The sequence below is a fragment of the Prionailurus viverrinus genome, chromosome C1 (genome assembly GCF_022837055.1).
Source record: "Prionailurus viverrinus isolate Anna chromosome C1, UM_Priviv_1.0, whole genome shotgun sequence".
Classification (NCBI taxonomy): domain Eukaryota; kingdom Metazoa; phylum Chordata; class Mammalia; order Carnivora; family Felidae; genus Prionailurus; species Prionailurus viverrinus.
In genome coordinates this window covers 4,662,395-4,690,007 of record NC_062568.1, presented here as the reverse complement: position 1 = coordinate 4,690,007, position 27,613 = coordinate 4,662,395, and the positions used below count along the sequence as shown (strand labels likewise).

At 44.7% G+C, this 27,613-nt stretch overlaps 1 protein-coding gene across 1 annotated transcript in view; it reads right to left on the bottom strand.

Moving 5' to 3' along the window:
• The window catches only part of DNER (delta/notch like EGF repeat containing), a 321,726-nt gene that overhangs the window by 37,050 nt on the left and 257,063 nt on the right, over window positions 1-27,613 (bottom strand). Inside the window, exon 9 of the mRNA XM_047873611.1 lies at window positions 2,975-3,097. Within this exon, the coding sequence (XP_047729567.1) occupies window positions 2,975-3,097 (123 nt within the window). The remainder of the gene's footprint in view (window positions 1-2,974; window positions 3,098-27,613) is intronic.

Genomic DNA, 27,613 nt, shown 5'->3' with positions numbered 1-27,613 from the left:
GAAGGGCAGGCCAGTGTGGACTGGATTCTCTTCCTTTTGTATGTAACCTGTACTCCCTGTGAAGACTTTCATAAAAAATATTCTGTCCCTCCTCAGATTTAGAAATTTTAACAGGAAATCTCAACTTGCGTACCACCTCCTTCACTGATCCCTCCGGCCCTCTGTGAGCTCCTTCATTCTATACAAAAACTCCAGTTTTCTCCAGGTCGCAGACTTCTTCTTCTAGCAGTTCGTGGATTCTGGTTTTATTTCCATGTGTTCCTTCTTCTTCGGGAGCGTCCGCCATTCAGACAGAAACAGATCGCCTAGAGCGCCTCTCCCCATGTCCCACCTTGTCGGTCACGATTTCCTTTTCCTCCTATTTTCACTTCTACCATGAACTAGTTCCTCCTTTGTGTTTTCCAGATCCAGAGTCAAGTTTGAGTAGCATACAGCACTTCTCTCACTTCCTCTCCTGAGTGGTTAGAGCTGTTGGCTGCTGTGGCAATTTCATTTGTATTTCCTAGATTATCTTCCCTTTTTGAGGGGTTGGGACAGGCTCCTCGTACTGGCCAGGAGGACGAAGGAAGAAGATGTCAGAACCAGACGCCATTGGACTTCCCTCCGGTGCCGGACACGTCGGCCAACGGGGCCCTGTCTACTACGGCACAGGGTGGAGGCCTCCCAGTTTTGGGTTTCCAAGGCTCTCCAGGGAAGAATAGAGCCCATTCTCTCTCAGCCACACAGAAAATAAAGGGCCAGCTCAGCCCGACTGCAGTTGTTGTAGAGGACAGCCAGCCTCTGTGAGATCAGTGGAGCCCCCCACCTCATGAGGTCACATGTAGGTAATGCACGGCATGTATTTCCTCTTTGTAAACCGGGGTCCTTTGAACTCAGCTGGCCATTGATTCAGTTCTCCTCAGAAACCCCTCCTCTAACCCTGTTGTGTGTGAAGTTCCCAACACCTGCATCCTTTTCTTGAGAATCTAAATCCTCAGATATGTTTGGGATACCCTCCGGGGTCACTTATCTTCTTGGGTCATCCCTGGCAGAGTCAGGGACTGATGGAGAGGAGTCCTGGAAAGACAGAGGGGTGGAATTTAGGGGCGCCCGGGTGGCTCAGTTGGTTGACTCTCGATTTCGACTCAGGTCATGATCTCACGGTTTTGTGAGTTCGAGCCCTGAGTCCAGCTCCATGCTAACAGTGTGGAGCCTGCTTGAGATTCTCCCTCTCTCTCTGCTCTTCCTCCACACATTTTCTGCCTCTCTTAAAAATAAATAAACTCAAAAAAAAAAAAAAAAGAAAAGGAAGGGAGGGGGCACCTGGGTGGCTCAGTCAGTGAAGCATCCAACTCTTGGTATCAGCTCAGGTTGATCTTGGAGTTTGTGACATTGAGCCCCAGGTCAGGCTTGGTGCTATTAACACAGAGCCTGCTTGGGATTCTCTGTCTCCCTTTCTCTCTCTGGCCCATTTGTGCGCCCTCTCTCTCTCTCTCAAAAAGAAATAAACTTAAAAGAATGAAGGGGTGGAATTTAGAGCATATATGGAAGGATGAACAGTCTATGTATCCATGGTTCATCATGTGTAACTGTAGTTTTTACTGCTTAGTCATGACAGCACAATTAATGCCTCCAAGACAGGAAAAAATTGCATCAGGGACTGAAGAACTTTGGAATTTTTACTTGTTGAAACACATTCACTACTAATTCTGTCATTGAAGAACCTCAAAATGTCAGTAAGTATCACTGTCCTTACTTTATACAGACACAGTCACACTTGAGGAGATTAATCCAGGCTCAGCAGGTCTCCGGATTCTTATTCCTCTTTCCAGAACTGAGCAGACTCCCTATCTCTCACTACTCTGAAAAACCTGGAAATGAAATCCACGTGAGTGAAGCCAGCACATCTACCCTTGTGGAAGTGGAGGACTTTGGTTCCAAGTGGGCATCACACTCAGAAGGGAGCATCAGATCTGCTGAACACAGACCAGACCCTTGGCCCAGCCCCATCCCTTCCGGCCAAAGACTAGATCAAGTTCATCCGTGTGGCCTACAAACCCTTCAGGCTCACCAAAGAGACCGCTAAATACAGGTGGGCCCATCCAATGACGAGGAAGGTCACCCGGCAGATGGATGATGTCAAGTAAGCAGCGGTGGGAGCACGAGGTTAGAGGCTAGAAAGAGAGCCCACAAAGGCATTAAAAAATCCAAATCCAGCCCCAAAGGTGTGGCCTAGAGAAATGTGTGCGGTGGCTGATAAACACGGATTTCCTGGCGTGGTGCCGTCCGAGGGCATCTGGGCTTGAACGAAGTCACACCGCTAAGCCCCCTGGGGAGCGAGAAGAAAAGGCTTCGGGGACGTGCTGGCTGGGCTTCTGAGGGACACCACTGCCACCTCGCAGGGCTGTTGTGAGGGCTTGATGAGTTCACGCACACGGGGCCAAGAACGAGCTCTGCACATTATCAGCACCCTGCCGATGTCGGCTGTTTTTCCGGAGTGACTCTGACACGCATCCACTCAAATGAGCTCACATCTCCCTCGCCAGTGACTCACTTAACGAGAACCAGCTTTGTGGCCAACGTGTGAGGCCACCTGCGCCCTCCGCCGGAAAGCGAGGCGTCCCAGCTCCGCCCGGCTCACCGCACAGCCCCACGCTCCCCTCCCTGTGCTTTCCACCGCCAGGTCCTCAGGTCCGGGTCGCACAGTGCGCCGCATCCCACTTTTTATCACAGGCTTCCGAACGCACCCAACAGAGAAGACAGAGGGGGTACAGGAAGAAGGAAAGGACAGGAGAGAGAAGTTTCCATCTATCAAGAGGAAACCCCAGACGTGCAAATTGGTCTCTTCGGCCCCATGAATTGTCCCACCTCCAGCATTCGGTCTGGACTCCGAATGAGGTAATGCTCCAATTAGAGGCTGGTGCACTTAAGCTGAGAAAGGCATGAGGTCGTTTAGGCCACTCGGGCGCAAGAAGGCCAAGGGGGTGGCGCTCACCTTTGTACTCGGCCAGACACACGCACTCGTAGCCATTAACGAGGTCCCTGCAGGTGGCCGCGTTCAGGCATGGAGCAGACAGGCACTCGTTGTATTCCTCCTCGCAGTAGAGGCCGTGGTAACCTGAGGGACGGAGAAAAAGGCCTGAGGTCACACGTGTACCAATCACCCCCGCACTGGACCAGCCTACAAGAGAGGCGGCTGGGTATTGATCGGAAGCATGGCACGGACAGATGGGACTTAAGGATTTGAGTCCCTTGGGGTGTATGCAAACGTGGGTTCCTGGGAAGAGTTTCCTATGACGAGTCTGTTTTCATCACCCTCTTTCAGGATCCCAAGTATAAAGGAAGTGATCCCATTTATCCACCAGATGGTCTCGGGACGACATCGCGTCCAACGGCACTGGTGACCCGGAGGCCGGGGTCACTGAGTGCATCTGCTGTGGCCGCAGGAGACGGGGATGAGAGCAGCAGGGCTCACGGCATGGAGCATCAGCTCCTTTCAAGGATGGGGACCACCCTTCCTCCGACTGGAAAAGTGTTATCCAGTAACCACAGAGAATTTTATTAAAGGAGAAAAGGACTGATGTATTTCCTCTGCTTTTCAGGTCAAGAAGAGATTCAGCTAAAAAAGGCTTTGCTGTAATTCCTGGTAAAATCTGGGGTATTTTTTTTAATTTAAAATTATGATGATCTCAATGATAACATTTTAAATTGTACTTTAAAATGCTAATGGTTAAAAATAGATGAAGAGCAATGGAGAAAAAGAAACCGACAGTTTCTCAATAAAGACGGCTTTTACTCTATTTGCAAAACAGGTGTTTATTCTAAAGGACAAGAAGACAACATTCTCTGAGATTCACTCATGAATGTTATACTGTTTTTAACTTTCAAAAACATGCGTCAGTGCCAATTTGCAGTGAAACCGAGCCATTTTTTTTCTGGCCCTGTCCAAACAATGAGAAACACGTGAGTGCTTTCAAAAATCACCCTGCCTGTGTTGGTTCTGAATTCAGATAAGCAGAAAAAATAAACCTTTGCTCAAACGGGAACTAGAACTACTAGTTTGAGTAGTTTTTTTTCCTCCCCAGCTTTCCAACCCACAGCCAACCTCCAAACCCAGCAAGTTTCATTAAGACATGCTAATGTGTTGAACTGTTTTGTTTTCAGTCCCTGTTGCAAAAGTAGGTTAAACTCATATTTGCATTAAAGACAGAACACTTTTCAATTGCTATTGTTTTTGAACTGCTTTCCCAAATTAGGTGGTGCTAACAGCCCCTCAGAGGAGACCTCGACCTACCTGAGACAAATATGCCATGGTTTTCAATTGTTCTGTCTTACCCTACTTTTTGTAATTTTAGGGCAATATTTCTCATCACTCTTCATCAGTATTTTGATCATCCAGATCAGAGTTTCTCAACTGACAGCAATTTTGCCCCCAGAATACATTTGGCAATGCTTTTAGAGACACGTTTGGTTGTCACAACCAGGGTGGTAGGGAAGGAGCTGCCCCTGGTGCCCAGTGTCAGGGTGCTGTTCAACATCCTACGGGGCATAGGACAGCCCTCCACAACAAGCTATCCAGCTAAAATGCTAAGAGAGCCAGACAGAGAACCCTGCTCTAGATCCAGCAAACTCCGGCTCACGGGCCAAATCCATCCCAGTCTGGTGTTGTAAATGAAGTTTTGTTGGGACACAGCCACACTCATCCATTTATGTATCGTCTCTGGCTGCATTCCCACTACAATGGCAGCCTGACTAGTCGCAACAGAGATCATATGGCTTGCAAAGCCCCAAATCTTTACTCTCTGGTGTCTTATAGAACAAGTTTGCTGATTCCTGATCTACATTCAACAGAAAATCTTTCTTCTTACAGGAGTTTTGGATATTAACTTCTTATCAAATATGCACACTGACAACACTTCCTCCCATTCCATAGTTGGCTTTCATTCAGTTGATTGCTTCCTTTGCCATGAAGTTTCTTAGTTTGATATAGCCATATTTGCCTACTTTTACTTTTGTTGCCTCTGCTTTTGGTGTCATATCTAAGAAATCATTGCCAAGACCAATGCTAAGAAGTTTTTCCCCCATATTTTCTTCAGGGAGTGTTAGAGTTTCACGTCTTACATTTAGGTCTTGAATCCATTTTGAGTTGGGTTTTTTTTTTTGTGGAAGATACCAATGGCCAACAGGTATACATAAAGATTCTCAGGATCACTGGTCAAGGAAATAAAATCAAAACCACAAGGAGATATCACATCATACCTGTTAGAATGGCCATTATAAACACACACACACACACACACACACACACACACACACAGAGGGAGAGAAAATAACAAGTCTTGGTGAGGGTATGGAGAAACTGGAATCCTTATGCACTGCTGGTGGGAATGCGAAATGGTGCAGCCGCTATGGAAAAAAATATAGAGAATCCCCCCCCAAAAAATTAAACATAGATCTACCATATGAATTACAATCTCATTTCTGGGATTTATCCAACATAATGGAAAACAGGATCTCGAATAGATATTTTCACACCCGTAATCATTGCAACGTATTCATCATTAGCCAAGATGTCGATCAACAGACGAATGGATAAAGAAAATGCAGTTTATACATATGATGGAATATTATTCAGCCCTTAAAAACAGAAGGAAATCTTGTCATGTGCTATAACATGGATGAACCTTGAGACTATGAGCTAAGTGAAATAAGCCAGTCCCAGAAGGACAAATATTTCACGGTTCCGCTTACACGAGCTACATGAAGTAGTGAAACTCATAGGAACAGAGTAGAATGGTGGTCGCCACTGGCTGGGGGAAGGGGAAAATGGGGAGTTGCTGTTCAATGGATTCGGAGTTTCAGTTATGCAAAATGAAAATGTTCTAGAAATCTTCTCTATGACAATGTGTGTATCACTAACAACACTGCACTGACCCTTAAACATTTTGTTAAGAAGGTAGGTTTCATGTTATGTGATTTTTCTCAGAATTAAAAAAAAAATTATATGAATAATATATAACCTACAAAAAGAGTCAACTGTCTTTTGGCGACTCAGTATGGAGTAACAATCACAAGGAACATCTTTTCAAGTGTATTTGCTCTCCTAACAGATCTTTCAAAAATCACTTGGAAGAATAATAGATAACCCTAACAAGCATCTTTGACCTCATAATTGAAGTGTTATTTACATAGACAAAAATCAAAAGCAAATTTCATATCATTGTTTTCATATTTTACAAACTGCATCATTATCTTCTTCTACTAGTAACATGAAAAGCAAATGAGGAAGTTTTATTTTACAGAGATAGTTAGGCTGGTGATGTTCTTCTTCCTTAGGGGAAAAGAAAAAGATAAAGGTTTCGTATTCTGAAACCGTTTCTTCAGGGATGGTAACATTTCAATGTCTTTATGGAAATGTCAAGGCACCCTTTACACTGTGTGCCAAAAAACCTAAATCGGACTGTTTGAATAAAAAGGCATTCCTTCCAAAAGAGAAGGCTTCTGTGAAAATGAGGCTGCCCCCACCCCCGCTAGTAATTAATTCGGGCAAACAAATTAGCTCAGGGCAGTATGCCCAGGGTGTAGAAAAATTAGGCTAGTCCAAAGAAATTTTTAAATAAAACAAAAGAGCAGAAGAGTGAGATCAGAGTGACCCTTTCCAGGGCATTGACCTTCATCACCAACGCTGCTCCCATCTTCACATGACTTGCTCCTGAATATTCGATTCCAATATTCCTTAGAACTAACAGAACACAGCAATCATCTGAATGTGAGGAGTGAGAGCGATCAAGACGGCCGCCATGTTTAGGCTGAGTGAGTGGGTGATGTCGCCATTAACACAGAAAGGTACGGCCAAAGGAATAACAGGCTTTAAAGAAAGTTGGCCAATTGGATGTGGGGCATATGTAACCTAGGGCTCACTTAGGGAGGTCCAGGTGGCAGCTGGAAAAAATAGGCTTAAATAGCATAGAAACGAGCAGCTTGGGAACTAGTGGCCTGGAAGTGGTGTTGAAGTTTTATCAAAGAAAACCCTTAGAGAGGGAAAAAGAAGGGACCAAGGTCATATCTACATGGAAGGGCAGGTGGAGAAGGAGAAATCAGATCAGAACATGGGGCAAGGGTGAGGCAAAAGAGAGGAGGAAAGTCCAAGCACAGCAATGTCATGGGAGCCAACGGAGGGAAGGAAATCAAGGTGAGCTGATCAAAGGCTCTAGAGGGCAAGAACAGCTGGATGAGAAGATTAGGTCACTAGAGACCTGCAGAATCATAACTCTTAAAGGGAGCTAGACTGCCCTTTAGAGATTGTTTTCAAAGTTGGGGGAGGGGAGGGACTGCTTATCACCGTGATTAGAGGGTTTGACCAGAATTTAGTGGGCAGAGGCCAGAGATATTAACCATCCTGTAATGTCTAGGATACCCCCACACAACAAAGGATAGCCCTGGCGTCCTTCACAACTTCAGACCATCCTGTTGGAAATTCAGAGAGGTGAAAACCCTGTCTGAACTTTCCGGGCCTAGAACCTAATTCCTATACATGTACATGTACATTCACAGTTTTTAAGATATACCGAGTTTTCCTGGAATGTATCTACTGGGTAAATGAAGAGCAGATTGTAACAAGAGTTGTTCACCACTTTGGAAAACGACTTCACGAGAGCAACAGCTCTTGAAGAATTTCAGTCACCAACGAGGCACACCTTTTATCAGTAAACAAAACAAACCAAAATCACTTCTTCAGATAATTTTCTGACACGGTCTAAAGCATCTTCCACCAGTTACTCGTCGTAACACTTAACTGATTTCATCACAACACTTATAACTGTCTGAAATCATATTTCAACTTAGTCCCATTCTTGATTATTATTTCTCTTCCTCCACTAGAATATAAGCTTGAAGGCAGAGGCTGTGACTACAGCATTCACGGCTGTACCCACAGCATCTGGTACAGAAAAGATGCTCAAAATAGCTGTTGAATCAGCACCCAGAGTGTCCTCGATTAAACCAACACACATTTAAGATGTGCCTACAATGTGTCAGGGGCTTCCAAGTACCGTGGATACAAAGCGAAATGGCAAGTCTCTACCAGCAAGAAGCTTATGGTCTAATAGTACATTACTGCCACCTGCTTTGCATCAGGCCCTTTGCATGCGCTAAACTGGTTAATCCTCATGACAGCCCAAAATGATGGGCATGACTAGCCCCAATTATATAGTTGAGGAATTAAGAGTCAAAAAGGTGAAGAGGGTTGCCCAAAGACACACAACCTCCTGTGTTCCTCCTAATTTCCTATGTTGTCCCCAAAATGCATTCCCTAGTGTAGGAGTCTGCTCAGGCTGCCATAATGAAATACCACACACCGGGAGGATGAAACAACAGAAATGTATTTTCCCACAGTTCTGGAAGCTGGAAATGCTATGTCAAGATGTCAGCGGGTCTGGTTTCCCCTGAGGCCTCTCTCCTCACCTTCTAGATGGCCACCTTCTCACTGAGGCTTCACACGGCCTTTTCTCTGTGGGCACACCCCCCTGGTGTCCCAGATGGTCCTATGAAACCAGTCATATGGGTTTATGGCCCCATCCGATGACTTCATTGAATCTTCATCACTTCTTTGAAGGCCCTGTCTCTAAATTCAGTCACACTGGGGGGGTTAGGACTTCAACATATGAAATGGGGAGAGACAAAATTCAGTCTATAACACCCAGAATCAACCACAACAGTATTGGCTTTCTGGATCAGGTCATTCCTCGTGGTTGGGAGCGCTGTCCTGTGTTCTGCAGGACAGTAAGCAGCCTTCCTGGCCTCTGCTCCCTAGATTCCAACAGCCCCACCCCTCCCCAGCTGTGACAACCAAAAAGATCTCCAGACATTGTCCCTTGGAGAACATAAGCCCCTTTGGAGAACCAATGTCCTAGATCCTTCTCATCACACGAGAACTTGAGGAGAGAACAACATGAATGGGCAAGTTTGAAATTTTCATTGTGAAGAGCGGAAATGCATTGAGAGCAAGGATTTGGGGGCAGAACCAAGAAGGCCCATCTGCGACTATGGATTTAATAGAATACCAGTCCCTGGGTGCCTTCCTCCAGCAGTGAGAGTATGGACCCTCGGTTCGTGTGGGGCTACCTAGATGTGAATACCAAATTCATGGGATAAAGGGAGAAGACAAGAGTGGGAGGTACAGGCTTCCCGTCAGAGAATGAGTAAGTCACGGGAAGGAAAGGTACAGCGTAGGGAACACAGCCAATGGTATTGTAGTAGCGACGTGTGTGGTGACCGATGGTGGCCACACTCGGGGTGAGCACAGTGTATTGTATAGACTTGTCAAATCACTATGATGTCAAATCACTAAAGTAACGCAACATTGTGTGTCAGCGTACTTCAATAAAAGTAAGTAAGTAAATAGATGGATAGAAAGGGAAGAGAGAAGAGAGACGCACCCCCCACCCCTGGTGATGTCTGAGCTACTAAGAACCTTCTGAATGTTCTGCCACTAGGCTAGAACTCCCCTATGTCCTCCTGTGAAGACCAAGGTCCTACGCTCCTGACTGACTTAGCAAAGGTACAGGAGTGAGCCAGGATTCTACTCCCCCGGGGTCTGAACTGTTCTAGAACACAATTGCCACTTCCACGTTTTATTGTGTCCACTCAGAATAAAATGTGTGTGTGTGCACATGCTATGTCATTCTCTCTCTCTGCTGATACATTCCCAATAGGAATCTTTTTTTAAAAACAGGAGGGAAAATGTAGGTATGGTTCCCTGCTCACCTTAATCCTATTGAGTGTTCCAGGCTTCTGTTCTTTTAGCTTGTTTTTGAGAAAGAGACAAAGAAAGTGTGAGTGGGGGAGGGGCAGAGAGAGAGAGGGAGGGGCAGAGGATCCCAAGCAGGCTCCATACTGGAAGCAGAGAGCCGGATGTGGGGCCCCACGAACCATGAGATTGTGACCTGAGCCAAAGTCGGACGCTTAACCCACTGAGCCACCAAGGTGCCCCCCACTGCCTGCATGTTCTGTTCTAAATAGACCTGATGTTAGTATCTGTACAGACTTCCATGGAGCAATTACGTTCCTCCCCCCCCCCCCCCCCCACACACACATGCACACATGCAAGAAAAAGGAAAATTTCTGTAAACAGGAGGAACTTGTGTAAGGAGATAGAGCATAGCTGCCATGGGGAGCACGGGGGCTGCTGATACTGCCTCTTTCTTTATTCCCTCGTTTCTTATCCTTTTCGTTGATGGAGACACCTGAGCCAGGGAGAAAATACCCAAATCAATCAATGTTTCCATTGCTATGGTTCTTACAAACCTTATATTGAAAGGACTATACATCGAGGCTAAAGTTTTAGACTCTCAAGCTTCCCTGTTATGTATGTGCGGCTGAGCCATCTACAAATCTTCACGTCCCTCCCTGGGTTTCCAAAAAGGCAGATAACGGAGAGCCGGCTATATGTCATATCCTAACAGTTCACGCAGTGAGTCTGTCTTCCTTGTCCCTCTAGGCTGCCACTGCCTTCCACCGTCATTGGGCGAAGGTTGGTCATGTTCTCAGTCTCCTGTTTGCCTCTTTTGTTGATTCATTCTTTAATGCAACATACAGTGGTTAAATGCTTCCTGGGTGCCAGGCACGGTGTGAAAATAGACATAATACTTCTACTAGGGGCATTTAAAGGAGACAGACACCAAGCAATGATCTGAGCAAATGTGAAACCGTAACTGGGTGAGTGCGAGCAAGGTGGGGGTCTAGGGTGCCGGGGGAAGGAGAAGCAGGGGAGCTGGCCTTGACGGAGATCCAGAGAGGCTTCCCTGAGGAAGGACAGTGAGCTGAGAGGTGGGTTGTGCGCATGTATCAAAAAGGTGGGAGACGCACCCAGGGAAATTCAAGGCAGGACAGGCAGAGAGTGCAGAAGTCTCATGGTGAGGGGACCCAGCCTCTGGCCCATTCCAGAGATGGGCTGCGGTCTACTGAAGAGCAGAGGGCAGAGAAGAAACGAGAGACAGGCAGGCACCAGGTGACACCTTCAGTGGAGTGGGAGCCAGGGGATGACAAGTCAGATTTGCCTTTCAGAAAGATTACTCTTTCGGAGTATGGGGGGAAAGACCCACAAGAAAGAATATGGAGAAATCAGTTAAGAGGTATGGCAATAGACCCAGGGAAAACATGGCCAGGAGGAGGGTGGTGGCAGGGCCAGCTAGAGAATAAATGTCAAGAGCCATTTACAAAGTAAAACAGCAACACTTGTGAGAAGTTGCATGTGGAGGGTGGCAAAGAGAGTGAGGATGAAAGGGAGTCCCAGGGTCCTGCCCTGTCTTATTTAGAGACGCTGAGATTCCTTCTGGAAGGAACGAGGGAACTGACATTTATTGAACTCCCTTTCAGGGGCCAGTTTCTGTTCGAGGCACTTTCCAATACAATAGAATCTCATTAATACAGTGGGGGTGGTATAGGGGATGGGGTGGAAAGGCGCAGAAAACCACTTTCTGGAAGTAGATCTTACCTGAACAGAAGGAATCAGCAGTTTCTCCCAAGGGAAACAGAAGCAATTCGGAGAAAGAACATGCATTTCAATGACAACATGAAGTCTGACCACATTGACAAGGACTGAACTAGGTACGGAGGGGATCTATTATGTGATAGCTAAAAAAAGAAGGGTTTGGGGTCCAAAGACATAAGTTGGGGGAGGGAGAAAGCAGAGAGAGAGGGAGAGCAGAACAAGAAGGAGGTGTGGGACCAGAAGGGAGAGCCAAAGAGGAAGACAGGGATCCAGAATACCAAGGGGGAGATGGGGGGCGGGGGGCTGGGGGAAAGGCACAGAGAAAGAATACCTAAAAAGACAGAGAGAGAGAGAAACCGGTGCAGACATGATGGAATTACTACAGAAGTCATGGGTCCCCTGTGGAGCCACATCGCCACCTGGTGTAACCAACCGCCTGACCACGGGCAGGGCTCTTCAGGAGCCATCAAGACAGTGGAGCATTGGAGGCGGAAGTGATTTGAACATGTGAGTGAAGAGACTGGAGGATTTTCACCTCTCCAGTTATCTTTTATTCACATAAAGTGCATTTGACACCGTTCGCCTTCCACTAGCCTCTCCTTGCCACCCAGTGTTACGTGTTTACAGGTAGGGAGCTCTAGGGCCATCCAGGTGTCACTGGCTCAATGCCGGCGTGTGACATCTTCCATCAAGGTAATTCATGGGCGCCTGTGGCAACCAAAGTCACTGAAGTCATTATAAAAGGAGGGCCCCTGCCCCATCTCCAGGAGGACATGCACTTGGCATTTCACGGGAGTGCCTGGTAACATGAGGAAAGCAACCAACACAGTGCCCGACATATAATACATACCCACTATGTAACCACTGTGGCATGTGTCCCTCTGGTCCGCGGGGCACGGAGCAAACCTGATTTTAAAAGACAACGAAGGTGCTATAATTCTGAAATAGGTGCCCACCTAGAATATGCAACAGAGGCACTAAGCATCATAACCCTGGAGGGCACCATTCTCCTGAATCACCGCTTCCCGTGGCAACAAAGCCCGCTTACTGGAAAAACACAAAAGAGTGCCGGCTCTGCCCTTGCACAGATGCCTGAGCCCAGGTTTCACCAGTCAGAAGCTCAAATACCTGGGCTTTTCTAATATGAAACAGAGTCTGATTACATTTGTCTTTTTCAAAACCTACTCCTTTAAGCCTTTTCTCAGCCTTATCCCCTGACACTCTCTGTGCTGGATCCAGTTTCCCGCTGGAGGTAAAACCTTGACTCACAGCTCAAACTTTGATCCCAAATTCTGTGTTTTCTCCCTAACAACTGTCCATTCTCTCTTTTCCTTAGCGCCCAGGTCGGTGAAATATACAAGATGCTCAATCACACTGCGGGCATGGAATTTGCTAAGAAGACGGACTCACAGGGCAAACTCACCTTTGCATAAATAATTTACAACAAGAGTTCTTTCCTTGGCAAATGTCTGATTTGGAATAATTAAAAAAAAAAAACGCTTGGGGAAATGTATCCTGAAATTGACAGTAGTTTTCGTCAGGCAGTGAATTTAAAGGATGCTTTTTATATTTTAAATGTGCATATTTCCACTTCCTAATTTTCTACACTGAAAATATGTTACTTGTGTAACACAAGAAGAAAGTGTCAGAGATGCTTTTATAGGTATTTTATTTGTATTATCACAACTCGAAGTCATGTTGCTGATTCCCGAGGGAAACGATGCTCATGCTCTGTGTCTACAGTGATTTGGGCAGAAGATAACTGGTAACATGAAGAAAAGGCTGACCTCACTAAGGGCAGTTTTTAGGTGGAGGGGTGCATGAAGGGAAAAGATCTAGTCTTACTGGAAGAGAAGACATTTTAAGGCCATTTAACAACCATCACAATAAGGTGCACTGCTATTTAAAAAAAAAAACTTTAAAAATTTTTTTAATGTTTATTTATTTATTTTTTTTTTTTAATTTTTTTTAACGTTTATTTATTTTTGAGATAGAGAGAGACAGAGCATGAACGGGAGAGGGGCAGAGAGAGAGGGAGACACAGAATCGGAAACAGGCTCCAGGCTCTGAGCCATCAGCCCAGAGCCCGACGCGGGGCTCGAACTCACGGACCGCGAGATCGTGACCTGGCTGAAGTCGGACGCTTAACCGACTGCGCCACCCAGGCGCCCCAATGTTTATTTATTTTTGAGAGAGAGAGAGGGAGAGCAGGGGAGGGGTAGAAAGAGAGGGAGACACAGAATCCAAAATAGGCTCCGGGCTCTGAGCTGTTAGCACAGAGCCCACTGCGGGGCTTGAACTCATGGACTGCGAGATCATGACCTGAGCCGAAGTCAGACACTTAACTGACTGAGCCACCCAGGCACCCCCCAAAAAAACCTTTTTTATAAGGAGAACTGCATCTTTTAACATGTAAAAAAGAAAACCTTTGGAGATGTTAAAAATTCTGAAACATCTCTATATTTATTAATAGAGTGCAAATCATCAATTCACATTGGAAGGGAAAAAAATCTTACACATATGCTAGAAAAGCAAACCACCACTGTTCTGAGTTCCATTCCGTCCTTACAAATAGTTAGCATTCTCCTCCAAAAAACAAATTTAAGGACAAATGAAAGAATATGTTATAGATGATGAAGCTCAGGGTTCAAGAACTCCACAGACAGCCTGCTGAAACAGAAACACTTGCAAAACAAGGCTTAAACCTATCTATCATTTTGGGGATTTTTCTATGTTGTCTAAACATTTCTAGGAGCCTTCTCTTGGATTTGCCTTTGGAACTAGGTCACAGACTAGTCCCAAGAAAAAATCAATCTCTTTGTAATGGTTTGCCTTTATAAATGTCTTTTTCTCCCCATGATGTTTTTGACCACTAGAGGGTGGATTCTACCTATGCTCTATGCCAGCTGAAAGAAGAGAAACAAGTTACTTGCGAGTTCAACAATGGAGGAGACATAAAAAAGTGTTTTACAAAAGGAAAACACACACACAAGGGGACGCAAATACATAAAGAAGAAATATCGTTTCCTTTAATAATAACGCTTAATTAACATTGATATATTTCTTTACAGCTTACAAACAAACTCACCAGTAGGTTACCTCTAAACACGTGGTAGCTACAGTTAAAATGATTGATTCTAAAGGGGTCTGTTTTTCTCACTGACTCCCTAGAGAAAGTATTTTTTAAAATGCAAATTCTTAGAGGGGCGCCTGAGTGGCTCAGTTGGTTAAGCATCTGATTCTTGATTTCGGCCTGGGTCTTGATCTCACAGTTCATGAGCTCAAGCCCTGCGTCAGTTTCTGAGCTGATAGTGCAGAGCCTGCTTGGGATTCTCTCTCTCTCTACCCCTCCTCTGCTCGCTCTCTTTCAAAATAAATAAATAAGAACTTAAAAATTGTAATTAAAAATAAACGCAAATTCTTACAACACTATGATTAAAGCGCTGATTCAAGATTAAGTATAATGACAATATTTTATAACTTTGATTTTAAAGATTATTGTGGTATATGTTTCCTTAAAAACAACAAGTAAAATGTTTTATTTTCTTTAACTAGTATATTTATAAATACATTTGGAAATGGCGTGGTTTACATTTGAGATGACGATAATGATGAAAAGATTTAGTAAAGCAAAGGAAGGTGGCATCTAGGTGGCTCAATTGGTTAAGCTTCTGACCCTTGATTTCAGTTCAGGTCATGATTGCAAGGTCATGGAATTGAGACCCGCCATGGGCTCTACACTGACAACATAGAAGCTTCTTGGGCTTTCTCTCTCTCTCTCTCTCTCTCTCTCTCTCTCTCTCTCTCCCCCCTCTTTCTCTGCCCTTCCCCACTCACGCGTGCTCTCTCCCTCTCCTCTCTCTCTCTCTCAAAATAAATGAACATTTTTTAAAAAGAAAGGAAAAAAAGGTAGGTTCAAAAGCCTCACATTCTAGAGGTTGTTTGGTATGGAATGCATCCAGACTGACACAGGGCCCTGAACAGGCAAGAGATTAAGTGTTAGGGTGCAGTCAAAGATTAGGGTTCTATTGCAGTACTTTGGAGAGAAAATAAATCTTAGATGATTATTTACACGCAAGTATGTATATTAACAAAGAGGTTTTTTTTCACATTTATTTATTTTGAGAGAGACAGGGAGTGCAAGTGGGGCAGGAGTAGAGAGAGAGGGAAACAGGATCCGAAGCGGGCTCTGCACTGACAGCAGACAGCCTGATGTGGGGCTTGAACTCATAAACCCACGAACCGTGAGATCATGACCTGAGCTGAAGTCAGATGCTTCACAGACTGGCCACTCAGGCATCCTTAAAGAAGAATTTTTAAACGTTAAAGCACAGGAAAGTTTTCTTAATGTTTCATTCTATTTAAATTTATTTCACAAACTATTGCTTAAATTTGATTTTAATTCACTTACTCAATTACCAATGAATATTCTTTGGAGGTATTCGCCCTCAAAGGGGCTTGTGTCTATTCATCACACTATACCAGTGATTCTTGTCATGTGGCTCCAAGACCAGCATCATCAGCATCCCTTAGAAACTCGTCGGAAATGCAAGTTCTCAGGCCCCAACCAAGACCTGCTGACTCAAACTCTGTGGGCGGAGCCCAGAACTCTGATTTAAGAAGCCCTCTTTGTGATTCTAATGCACACTGAAGTCTGAGAACCACTGAGCTATACAATAGCAAAGCGTACATCTCCTACAACTTCTGATTCTCAAAAGGGCAGGGAAGTGGTAGGAGTTATCTATGGCAGGTGCTAGATACAGCACGGTAATATCTATACAGCGCAGTAATTAATCTCTATGGCTTTCCCTCAGCATATCAAATACAACGACAAAACACACAGTCAGAACATGTACCAGTCATAGGCATATAAATAAACAATAGTGAAACGTGGTCGGATGACCTACCAACCACAGGTGCATAGACTAAATGGAAACTATACTCCTCTCCGATTTGCTTAAGGGAATAAAGCAATACAAAGGAATCCCATGCTGACAGCAGGTGCCAAATTTGAAAAGAAAGGCCAGAATGAGAGAAGGTAACAAGGGTATAGAAGTGGCAAACATTTTTTTCTCCTTGTAGGACTGGGAGTCATACACCCCCAATCAGAATGTGGAGAAGCAAGCCTAAATTCAGATTAGTGAGTGAAATTCTCCCCACACCTCTGATCCAGGTTCCTAAACCCATGGAAATATCATTTTAGCTAAGGGAATACCATCAGAAAATGGCAGACAGCACTTATAGAAACAGAGAATAGAAGGGTGGTTTCCTGGGGCTAAGGAGACACAGGCTAAAGGGTGCAAAGAGTTCTGGGGTCTAATGTACAGCAGGGTGATTATTTAATAACACTGTATTACATACTTGAAAGTTGCTAAGAAAACAGGATCTTAAATGTTCTGGCCACAAGTAAGAACTAGTAAGTAGGTGATGTGATGGTGTTAACTTTGCTATGGTAGTAATCGTTTAGCAATATCATGTAAGCGTATCAAATAAACACCCTTTACATCCTCAATTTACACAATGTTATATGGCAGTCATATCCAAAAAAATCTGGGGAAATTTTTTTTAATCAAAAAGAAGAATAAAAATGCCAATCTACAATCATTTTTACAAACCAAAAATTGAGAAACATGATCTGACAAAGTTAGGCTGTTTCCAATGATAAGAGGGGCCCCCCTGGACACATAGTTTAGTACCAAAGGACTTGTGTGTGGGAAAACAAAACACTGTGATAAAGACCATTCCAGAAAATTCTGGTGCATGGACTCCACAGTGCAAAGGTAGATTTTTTTTTTCCCTAGGTATATCTGCTTTCCTTCTCATGGAAGGCACAATGCAAAGCAATCCTCCAACCTCCTCCTTAGTCACTGTTATTCTAAAGTAAATACACTGTCAGAATTGCTAAAATCAACAACACAAGAAACAACAAGGGGAACCCTCTTGCACTGTTGACGGGAACGTAAACTGGTGCAGCCACTCTGGAAAACAGTATGGAGGTTCCTCAAAAAGTTAAAAATAGAACTACCCTATGACCCAGCAACTGCACTACCAGATATTTATCCAAAGAATGCAAAATTACTAACTCAAAGGGATATATGCACCCCTATGTTTGTAGCAGCATTATCTATGACAGCCAATTTCTGTACGGAAACAGCCCAAGTATCCACCGACGGATGAATGGATAAAGCAGCTGTGATATATACAATGAAATATTATTCAGCCATAAAAAAGAATGAAATCTTGCCATGTGTAACAACGTGGATGGAACTACCTAGGATGAGGCTAAGTGAAGTAAGTCGGTCAGAGAAAGACAAATACCATATGATTTCACTCATATGTGGAATTTAAGAAACAAAACAAATAAGCAAAGGGGCAAAAAAGAGAGAAAGAGGCAAAGAAAGAACAGCTTCTTAACTCTAGAGAACGGATAGTTACCAGAAGGTGGCCAGTGGGGGATGGGGGAAATAGGTGATGGGGATTAAGGAGTGCACTTGTCATGATGAACACCGGCTATTGTACGGAAGTGATGAATCACTATACGGTACACCTGAAACTAATATTACACTGTAGGTTCACTAACTAGAAGTTAAATAAAAACTTAAAAAAGTGTGTAATGGCTACACTGTTTTGTATATTATCCCTTGTATTTTCTTCACATTAGAAATTCAAAACAAGAGGGGTGCCTGGGTGGCTCTGTCAGTTAAGTGTCCAACTCTTGATTTCAGCTCAGATCATGATCTCATGGTTTCTGAGCTCAAGCACCACATGGGGCTCTGTGCTGACAGTGCGGAGCCTGCTTGGGATTCTCTGTCTCCCTCTCTCTCTGCCCTTCCCCTACTCTCTTGCTCTCTCGCTCTCTCTCTCTGTCTCTCTCTCTTAAAATAAATAATAAAAACAAAAATAAAAATAAATTCAAAATAAGAAACAGAAACACATAAAATAAAGTTATTAATTAAGGGGGAAGAAAAAGAACCTCATGGAGGAAATTAACCACCAGAACTACTGTACCTTGAGGCAACTGGATTGCAAAGACAATTTATAAATTCAAATGAACTGGAGTGGGAACTGGATTATTTGAGTAAATGTTGAGTTCTGTTCCTGTTGCCTCTACTAAGTGATCACTAAGGATGCCTAAAAATAGGGAATTTATTCAATAAAGAAGTTATAAAGCAGTGAAAAATCAAAAGTGTACATCCTAGTTGAGTATGTGTATGAATAATGTACGTAGAACATGAGACTTCCTTGAAATAAAGGAGAGATGAGGCTCAATCCACACAGAACTATGAAGAAACTATGATATAGGGAGAGCAGTTGTCTCCAAGATATTCCTTATTCCTGGGGCAGACAAGTTCAGTGGGACCTCATCTCGTTCACTCAATCATAACTACACACTTTTTTTTGTCTTTCAACTATCTTTCTCCTCAAATCTGTTCTTATATATTAAACTCATGCACATTCCTCACATATTTAAGTTTAAGATTATGGTAGATTACAAAAAGAAAAAAAAATGGTGGCCACAAATTCTCTGTAGCTACAGACCTGGCTCTATGACATACTCCACCAGTGAGATGTTAGCAAACATAACAGAAGAAGAAACTTCTGAAAATGTGCGTTGAAAATGTGTCTGTCCTCCCTTGCTGCTTTTGGAACCCTGCTGCCATGAGAAGAAGCCTAGACTGGTCTGCTGGATGATGAGCAACATGTAGCCCAGATGCTCCCCATCATTCCAGCCAAGTACCAGACATGTGCATGAGGTCGTCCAGGACTGGCCAGTCTCTGGCTAACTTTCTGGACAACCACAAAAGCATGAGTGAGCACACCTAACACAACGTGGAGCAGAGAAGAGACGTCCCAGCTAAGCCCTGCCCAAATTATCAACCACAGAATCACAGGCAATAAAAGATTGTATTAAGTTACCAGATTTTGGAATGTTTTGTTATGCAGCAGTAACAAACTAATACAGAGGTTTAATTAGCAGAGACATTGCCTAACTTAAAGGAATAAAACCACACACATAAAATTTTAGGCATCAGGGAACTATTAGAAAAGGTATTTTGGGGAGGTAATGGATGAAGGAAAACTGTCCCAAAATCAGACCACGAGGCTGTCCATATTCCTTAGGCCACACTTATTTTCAGTTGGGCTTATCCAATCTAAAAGGTATACTTTTACTAATGAATTAAACCCCGGACATTCACTCTGATCTAGATCATAAAAACCATCTGGTATTGAAAAAAACGAAACATGATCCTGATAATAATCATGAACATTTCATTACGATTTCAGCCCAAACAGCTAATGATCTCTGTAGGCAACTCCTATAAAGCCAATGGGAGCACTGTGACACCACGTAAGGAAGCCCCCGGTGACCCGGGACAGGACACACCGCTCTGCAAAATCAGCAAGTGCTCTGAGTTGACAATGTGCTGGACTGAAAAACGGGTTATGTATCACTCTGCTGCAGGCAAACCTAAGGGCTCTGAATCTTCATTAAAACTGAAGCAATTCTGTAAAAGCACCCGGCATATGCAGCAACTTTCATCGTGTGCCCTTACGTTGAAAATTAATGACTGTGATAGAAAACTGATGGAAGAAATGCAGTGCATTGTCCGCAGCTTTGTGTACAAATTCAAATCAATAAAGAATTTAAAAGCACAGTGGGGGCGCCTGGGTGGCGCAGTCGGTTGAGCGTCCGACTTCAGCCAGGTCACGATCTCGCGGTCCGTGAGTTCGAGCCCCGCGTCAGGCTCTGGGCTGATGGCTCGGAGCCTGGAGCCTGTTTCCGATTCTGTGTCTCCCTCTCTCTCTGCCCCTCCCCCATTCATGCTCTGTCTCTCTCTGTCCCAAAAATAAATAAACGTTGAAAAAATAAATAAATAAAAAAATAAAAGCACAGTGAAGACTGAAAGACCAGAAGAAAGCGTAGGTTTTCGGTCTCCTTTCGGGTTGTGTATCTGGGACTCAGGACACGGGCTGCCATCAGTCACCGTACATCTCCGACATCACCTACAACAGCACGTTGTCACAGGGTCACCAGCCTTGGGGATCTGAAGCCTAGCTGATCCTCCACTACTGAGAGGGACAACAGGCCAATGCCACTGAACCACTCCCGTGGGAAGGAGTGACACTGGAAGGTAGGACATCCGAGCTCTCTCGAGGCAAAGAACTAAAAACCAAAGCCAAATATGAAGAGGAAAGACCATTCCAGGGACATTACCAGAGCCGGGTGAAAAAGAAACAGCATCCAAGGCCTCCGTGGCCTACAACAATCAATGCAAGAGACTTTCAGATTCTGGTGGGAAGAAAAAAGGTGAAATTGCTCCCAGGCGCTGGAGAGTCCGGGAGTGAGAAGCACCAATCAAGAGAGGTCCCCTATGCTGAAGGGTGACACATTTGCTGCATGGCATGTCTGCATTTCTCATCTGAGTCACAAGAGAGCAGTTTCTTTAAATAAGTGCAGCCAGCAGACATCAGGTGAGATGCAGTCACAAGTTTCCGTCCCAACGAGCCCTTGGCATTGTTTTCAAAACAGCTGAACCTTCAGGGTATCAAAAGCGGAAGGGGCCCAACTATCCACAAGCGGGTCACTTTTCTGAAAGCCAGAACTGTGCTTCTCTGTGCTAGAAAGTAAGGGACTAGTGGTCAAGAGCCACTCACTAGACCACAGCCAAGGACGCTTTCCAGGCCTTATCTCAGGAGCTGTCCTGGGACGAATGGGGTCTGGAAACTTCTTCTTGTGACTGGCACAGATGTCAGTGAGTGCCCAGCTTCACACACAACTTGGGGGACCACAAGTAGGCCTCTGCTGAGAGTCTGCCTATCAGTCAAGAGCTTCAGTGCTTAGGTAAACCCAGTTAAATCTGTGGCTCTGTGACCCCTCCCACCTGTTGTTTACTCTCCCTGCCTCGATTTCCTCATCCTTGAATAAAAAAATAGGCATGCTATGACCTGGGGTTAAGTAAGAGAGAATATTTGTCAAGTGACGGGCGCAGAGTCTGGATGCAGGCGATTCTCACAGATGGGAGCTACTTAGGCAAAGCCGCCTGGATAAAGGGCGTTGCCTGGATCAGTATAGCTGAATCAACGCCCTGATGAATCCCAACTTTCTGTGTTCTTTTGAGGTAGCTATTAAGACAACTACCGCTTAGAAAATCTGGTTAAAATATTTCACTGTTCAGTCCTTAGGTACCAGTGGTGAGTCAAAGCCACAGACTTTGACCCCATTTCCTGGGGTCTGGATCCCACTTGCCCAGCTTCATCCTTAACTAGCTCTGTCATCTCGGGCCCAGAAATGACAACCACCATGGTCCCACTACTTAAGGACTATGGGATCCAAGTGACCATTCCACTTAAAGAGCTCCGCCCAACACCGGACACTTAAATGTTTATCACCACAGCCACCGAGAGCCAAGGCCGCAAGCAATCACGGAATCCTATAAGTGGACCTGTATCCACTATGGCCATGAAGACGGATCCCATGTCTACTCCAACTCTAGCCTTGAACTTCATATGAAAAGAATCCCAGCACAGATTTAATAATTCCTCACCAATCTTCCCCAGAGAAAGGCATAGCTGACATTTTCATGGCTGCTTCATTGTTTTATAGATTTCAAAGTGCACGATCATATGCATCACCTCATTTGAGCTTTGTGGCTTATCCCCATTTTGTCGAAGAGGAAACTAAGGCCAACAGAGACCGACTGCACAACTGTTCAGTGACAAAGCTGGGGCTTGAATTCGTGTCTGCTCAACTCTTAGCCAGGCCCCTTCCCATCACACCTGGTAAGAGAGGCAAGGATGCGGACTTTCAATTCTACCTTTCAGATGCCCAGACTCTCAGCAAGCCCCAAAATAGTAGCAATCGGATCAGAGTAACTCCCAACCACAAAATAAAATAAGAGTCAGTGGCTTAGTTACGGAATAGTTTCAAGTACATCCCCATCTGACCCCGATGGCCATGAACTTTATGAGAAGTTCCTGAAATTACATGCTGGCACTGCTTCAAAGAGAGCCATCCTCGGAAAGGCACTGCTTAGTGACCAAGCTGTTACCAGCTGCCATTTCTAACCTGCGTTCCAGGTCAGATGATGTAAAATACTCCCAGACTATTCTAAAACCTACTGCCAGTAGGTAAATCTCATTCTTTTTCGACAATAGTTCAGCCACGAACGAGCTCTCAGCTATTTGAATTTTAAGCGGAGCAGTGGGAGCAGAAGGAACAGAAATCCACCATAATTAAAGGCCAGCTCATCAACGCTTTCCTACATATGGATTAGCCATGTAAAGCGAGGTTAAAAAGCAGCCTTGTGAATAGATTTTTAACGTCAAAAATCTCATAAAAATTCCATATGCTCCACCAGTGAAGTGCTCTTTACTCGTTACTAGTGTCCTTTTCTCTCCTTCTATTGATCCCTCAGGGCACCGGCCTAAAGAAGGCAAATAGCACTAATTCTCCCTGGATGCCCCCCAAATTAAAATCAGAACAAAATGGAGACGAAGAATGGCCGTGGCCACAGCTGTGGACGCCACTGGGGCAGGCTCCTCAGCCTCCTGTGGTGTGGGCAAGTCTGACTCAGTTTCTCCCTGGGCCCACGGTGGCCTCGTTCCTCACACCCTGGGCAGTGCCCTCTCCTCCCACCCCCACTAATGTCCCCAGGTGAGCTGCTCACCCGGTGTCCCTCCCAGCTCAGTGATGCCTCCGCCAGCCTCTGCTGCCGATGCTTCAGCCCCCTCCCTGCAAATTCTCCCACAACCCCCCAACTGCCCCCTTCCCCCACCCCCAACAGTTGCAGTAGTTGTCTTGACTTTCTCTAGCGCCGATACCCCCGGAGCCCATCCTCGTTCCTCTGGTTTCAGTCTCTTCACCCAGTCCCAGGCGTAGGTAACAACTCCCTAATAGCACATCCACCTTTGTTGGCCTGTGTACCATAACAGGCTCCTTCTGCACATCTCCCTATTACTCTGAGTTTCCCAAGTTAAAGCCGGAGAGGTACCTTCGACTCCATTCAGAACATTGTTCCCTGCATTCGGCGGATATCCGAACTCTGATGAGTCAACCTGTCGACTAGATTTTAGGTCCAATCTTTCCTTCCCACAGCCACAAGTTTAAGTCCTCATTTCCACCTGCCTAAGCTTCCTGACTCACCTGCGGTCTTACCAGCCCTTCTGGATTGTAATTCTATCTGTAATATCGAATTCTACCAGAATAATCTTTCTTCCCCATTCTTCCTAGAACTACCCATTCTTCCCAGAGATCTCCCTATTCTATCAGAATAATCTTTCTAAAACGCAGGTCAGTTCGCATACAATGCAAAATGTCTGCAAGTCTTCACGTTCCAAAGTCAGCGTCTAGATTCTCCGTGTGCCCCAGTGAGCACTTCAGCCTCACCACTCATTACTGTCCCTAGTGCATCTTATTCTGCAGCCAAGTGCATCTACTGTTCTCTGAACTTCCCCTCTCCTCCCCGTCCCACACGCCCCCCCCCCAGGACCTGTGTTCCACAGTGTCCTTCCCCCCATGTATAAATCCACAATATCTCTCTGTCCAGGAAGTTCTGACTGAGCTGTTGTTCATACAAAACTTTGATCGACTGAACCTTTGCTATTTTGAACATTTCAGTCAATTAAGCACTGTCCGTGCTCTTCAACTAAAGGCTACCAAAGATACACCTATAGCTGAACAAGCTGGGTCTATTATTCGTTGCGGCAAGGTAGAACGCACATCAGGGGAGCCATGAGGTGTCTCAATACCAGGGGGTTAGGTGCTACTTACAGGATCTGAACTCTAGCTGGACGATTTGGGGGGGATTCACTCTAGAGTGGGTGCTGTCACAAAGCAGGAGCAGTTCTATGTTTGAGTATCTCAATGAATCTTATCTATGTCAAGGGCAAGCTAGGTCAAGGCTAAAGCTGTGATTAATAAAGAAATGGCTGGCCTCAATTTATCTGTGAAAGAAGAGGAGTTGTGGTATTTTGTGGACTGCATGGTGACTTTGGTTTTGTCTGTACTTGGAATTATGAAATGGTCTGGTCTGTCTCACTTTATCATGGCCTGTTAGTGACCACGTCTGACGTCAGCTTCCATGGGACCATTTATGGGCCTGTGTCCAACAGGAGACACAATGGCCCAGCTGTGAGCACAGCACTCAGCCAGCTCCTGACACCTCGAGGTCCTACCTGTAATTGCCCGACAAGCTCCCAGATGTCAGTGGGACATCTTCTCTTCTTACTGCCACCACGATGTCAATGTAGAGAATTAAATTTTTTTCTTAGGAAGAGTACAGATTATGCAGCATTACTACAGCTCTTAGCTCGGTAGACACGATCCTAGTTGGTATGCCGGCGTTGAGGGCAGATATCACATTTTGAGATATAACAAAGGAAGGGCACGGTACTGGCCCACTGGGTTGGGATGTGGGGAAAGGAGATACCATAAGGTATACAGTCAATAATTCTCAGGAATCTGTGATATGTAGATCAGGAATCCCCTGGAGCTTCTTAAACACAAGAATTGCCTTCATCTTAGTGAACCTAATAAATAAAGCTTTCTGGTTCATAAAAGATGAAAGTTGTCCACTGCACTTATCCAAGAATCTAAATGCAATTACACATTCATTAGCGAGCTAAATGTCTTCATATCTTGTAGGTGTGCTTCTTTTTTTCTTTATTGCTATTGAGCTGCTATTAAAATCCTAGGCAGTAAGTCTTATCTTAGACTGTGTTTCCGGAAGACACCATCAGAGTGCTGATACTGACAAGTGTGACTTTAGAGGGAGCAGCGCCAGCTGTCTTTCGGGCCACAGAGACCAGAGATGCAGCCCACACGTGAGGCATCTGTAAAAAATAGGAAAAGCAGCACCTGAAATTCCTACGATTTCCTTCAAAATTTTTTTATTTGGAGAAAAGTCTAAACGTTCTTTCTTTTACAGTCTGGATGATCTAAATGAGTTACCCACCCTCTGGTAGAGAAAAATCAGCAGAGATACATGATGGGCAAGTTGTCCCCGGTCTCATTTGTGACAGTCAATTAGCATCCGAGATAAAAACTGATACTTGAGGGGCGCCTGGGTGGCTCAGTCGATTAAGCGTCCAACTTTGGCTCAGGTCATGATCTCACGGCTTGTGGGTTTGAGCCCCACATTGGGCTCTGTGCTGACAGCTCAGAGCCTGGGGCCTGCTTTGGATCCTGTGTCTCCCTCTCTCTTTGCACCTCCCCAGCTCGTGCTCTGTGTCTCTCTCTTAAAAATAAATAAACGTTAAAACGTTTTTTTTAAAAAACTGGTTTTTTCCATGTAAAAATCCTCTGATGCCTTATATTTTAAATTCCTTAAATAGTAACTTAAGGCACACTCTGTAATGGCACGGTTAATTCAGTTCAACTAACAAGGTCAGAGTAATAACACAATTTCATGAGACAGGGGCAAGACTGATGAATTCAGGCAAACCATCTCCAACCAGGGATTCCTTCCAGTGTTGGTCATCATCCAAATGGCATCTCCAGATGCCACCATGGCACTGAGAACACATGAGACCCCACGGCTCCCACCTGCAAGGACAACAGCACGCCCCCCGACAAGTTCCTTCCACCGTGGCACCTGCTACAGTGTTTGCAGGGCTCCACGCTCTCACCTTCTCCAGTCTTCGGGAGATTTCAATTTGCAGTTTTTTTAGAGCACGTGTGGCCTATCACTTAACATTGTCACCGCAAGATAATATTTCAGTGATTACTCAGCGCTGACATTTTATTATTTAATATTAAAATCCCATCAGAAATCCCTAGCCTGATAAGCTAAAAATGAGGTTTGAAAATAAAGCACCTGGCAAGTCTGATTTGCAGTCACCCAAAAGGCATTTTGTCAGATGGGAACTAATTATCAACCTGACATGATTTCAATCTGCTGTCATTTTATGAAATGGGATCGGTTTGCTCTCTATAAAGATGATCAGGATTGCCGCTTTTCAGCTAGACACCCAATTTCACCTATTCTCACGAGATTCTTCTATTATGCAAACTAGTGGTAAAGCAATTACATGCTCCAAAAGATTAAGACTAAAAATTTCACATTCAGAGAATTGTCATTTTCACCTCTTAAAATGTAAATTCTTGCCAGATGTTAAGATGCCTTTTTTATTTCACACAATGTCACCTAATGATCTGAGGGAAGCAAACCCTCTGAAAGCAGTTTTATCTCCCAAGTCCGATGAGAGAACACTCTGACAGAACTCCAAGGCTCTACCCCGGGGACACCGCCTAATAACTGAAGGAACCATGGAAGGCAATACATGCTTCTTCGTTCAGTGGCTAGACATCCACTGTTACCGAGCTAAATGCTCCAGCTGGCCATGAAGGAAGTGTGAGTAGAAAGCAGGAGGAGAAAGTGGTATTTTTAAACAGGAGACACTTTACCCTTCCGCGGCTTAAGAGGAAATGCTGGAATGTCCATGGATGGAAAGAAAGGGGAAGAGCTCTTAGCTACTCCATGCCAGGAAATGTGTCGCATGCCTCTCATTTAATGCCCTCACACACACAGCAGACCACAGTCAGCAACTTGTCCCCACCTAGGCTGTGACAACAAGTGCAGTTGAGATGACGAGCATCTAAGATGCTGTTCATAAAAACAAAAACTGTGGCCCAGAGATGTCCTGTCAGTTTCTTGTGGTGAGCGTCAATGGGAGGGGATCTCACAGATAGGTTCTCACTTCCCAGTGTGGAAAGAGAAAAGACCAGGAAATCTGTTTTCTATTTAGGACCCATGTAAGCCCCCTCTTACATGCTGATAAACTCTACCCCATAGTATTAAACAACATTTTAATACTATCAAGCCACACAAAGTAGCATTTATCATTAAATAACTACATTCCATTTAAAGTGTGACAAATAAGCCAACTAGGAGAGCCTGGGTGGCTCAGTAGATTGAGCATCCAACTCTTGATTTTTGGCTCAGGTCATGATCCCAGGGTCATGGGATCAAGCCCTGTGTCAGGCTCCATGCTGAGCATGGAAACTGCTTAAGATTTTCTCTCTCTCTCTCTCTCTCTCTCTCTCTCTCATTCTCGCTCTCTCTCTGTCTCCTTCTGCCCCTCTACCCTGCACTCTCTCTCTAACAATAAACAAATGATTAAATAAATAAACAAACATAAAAG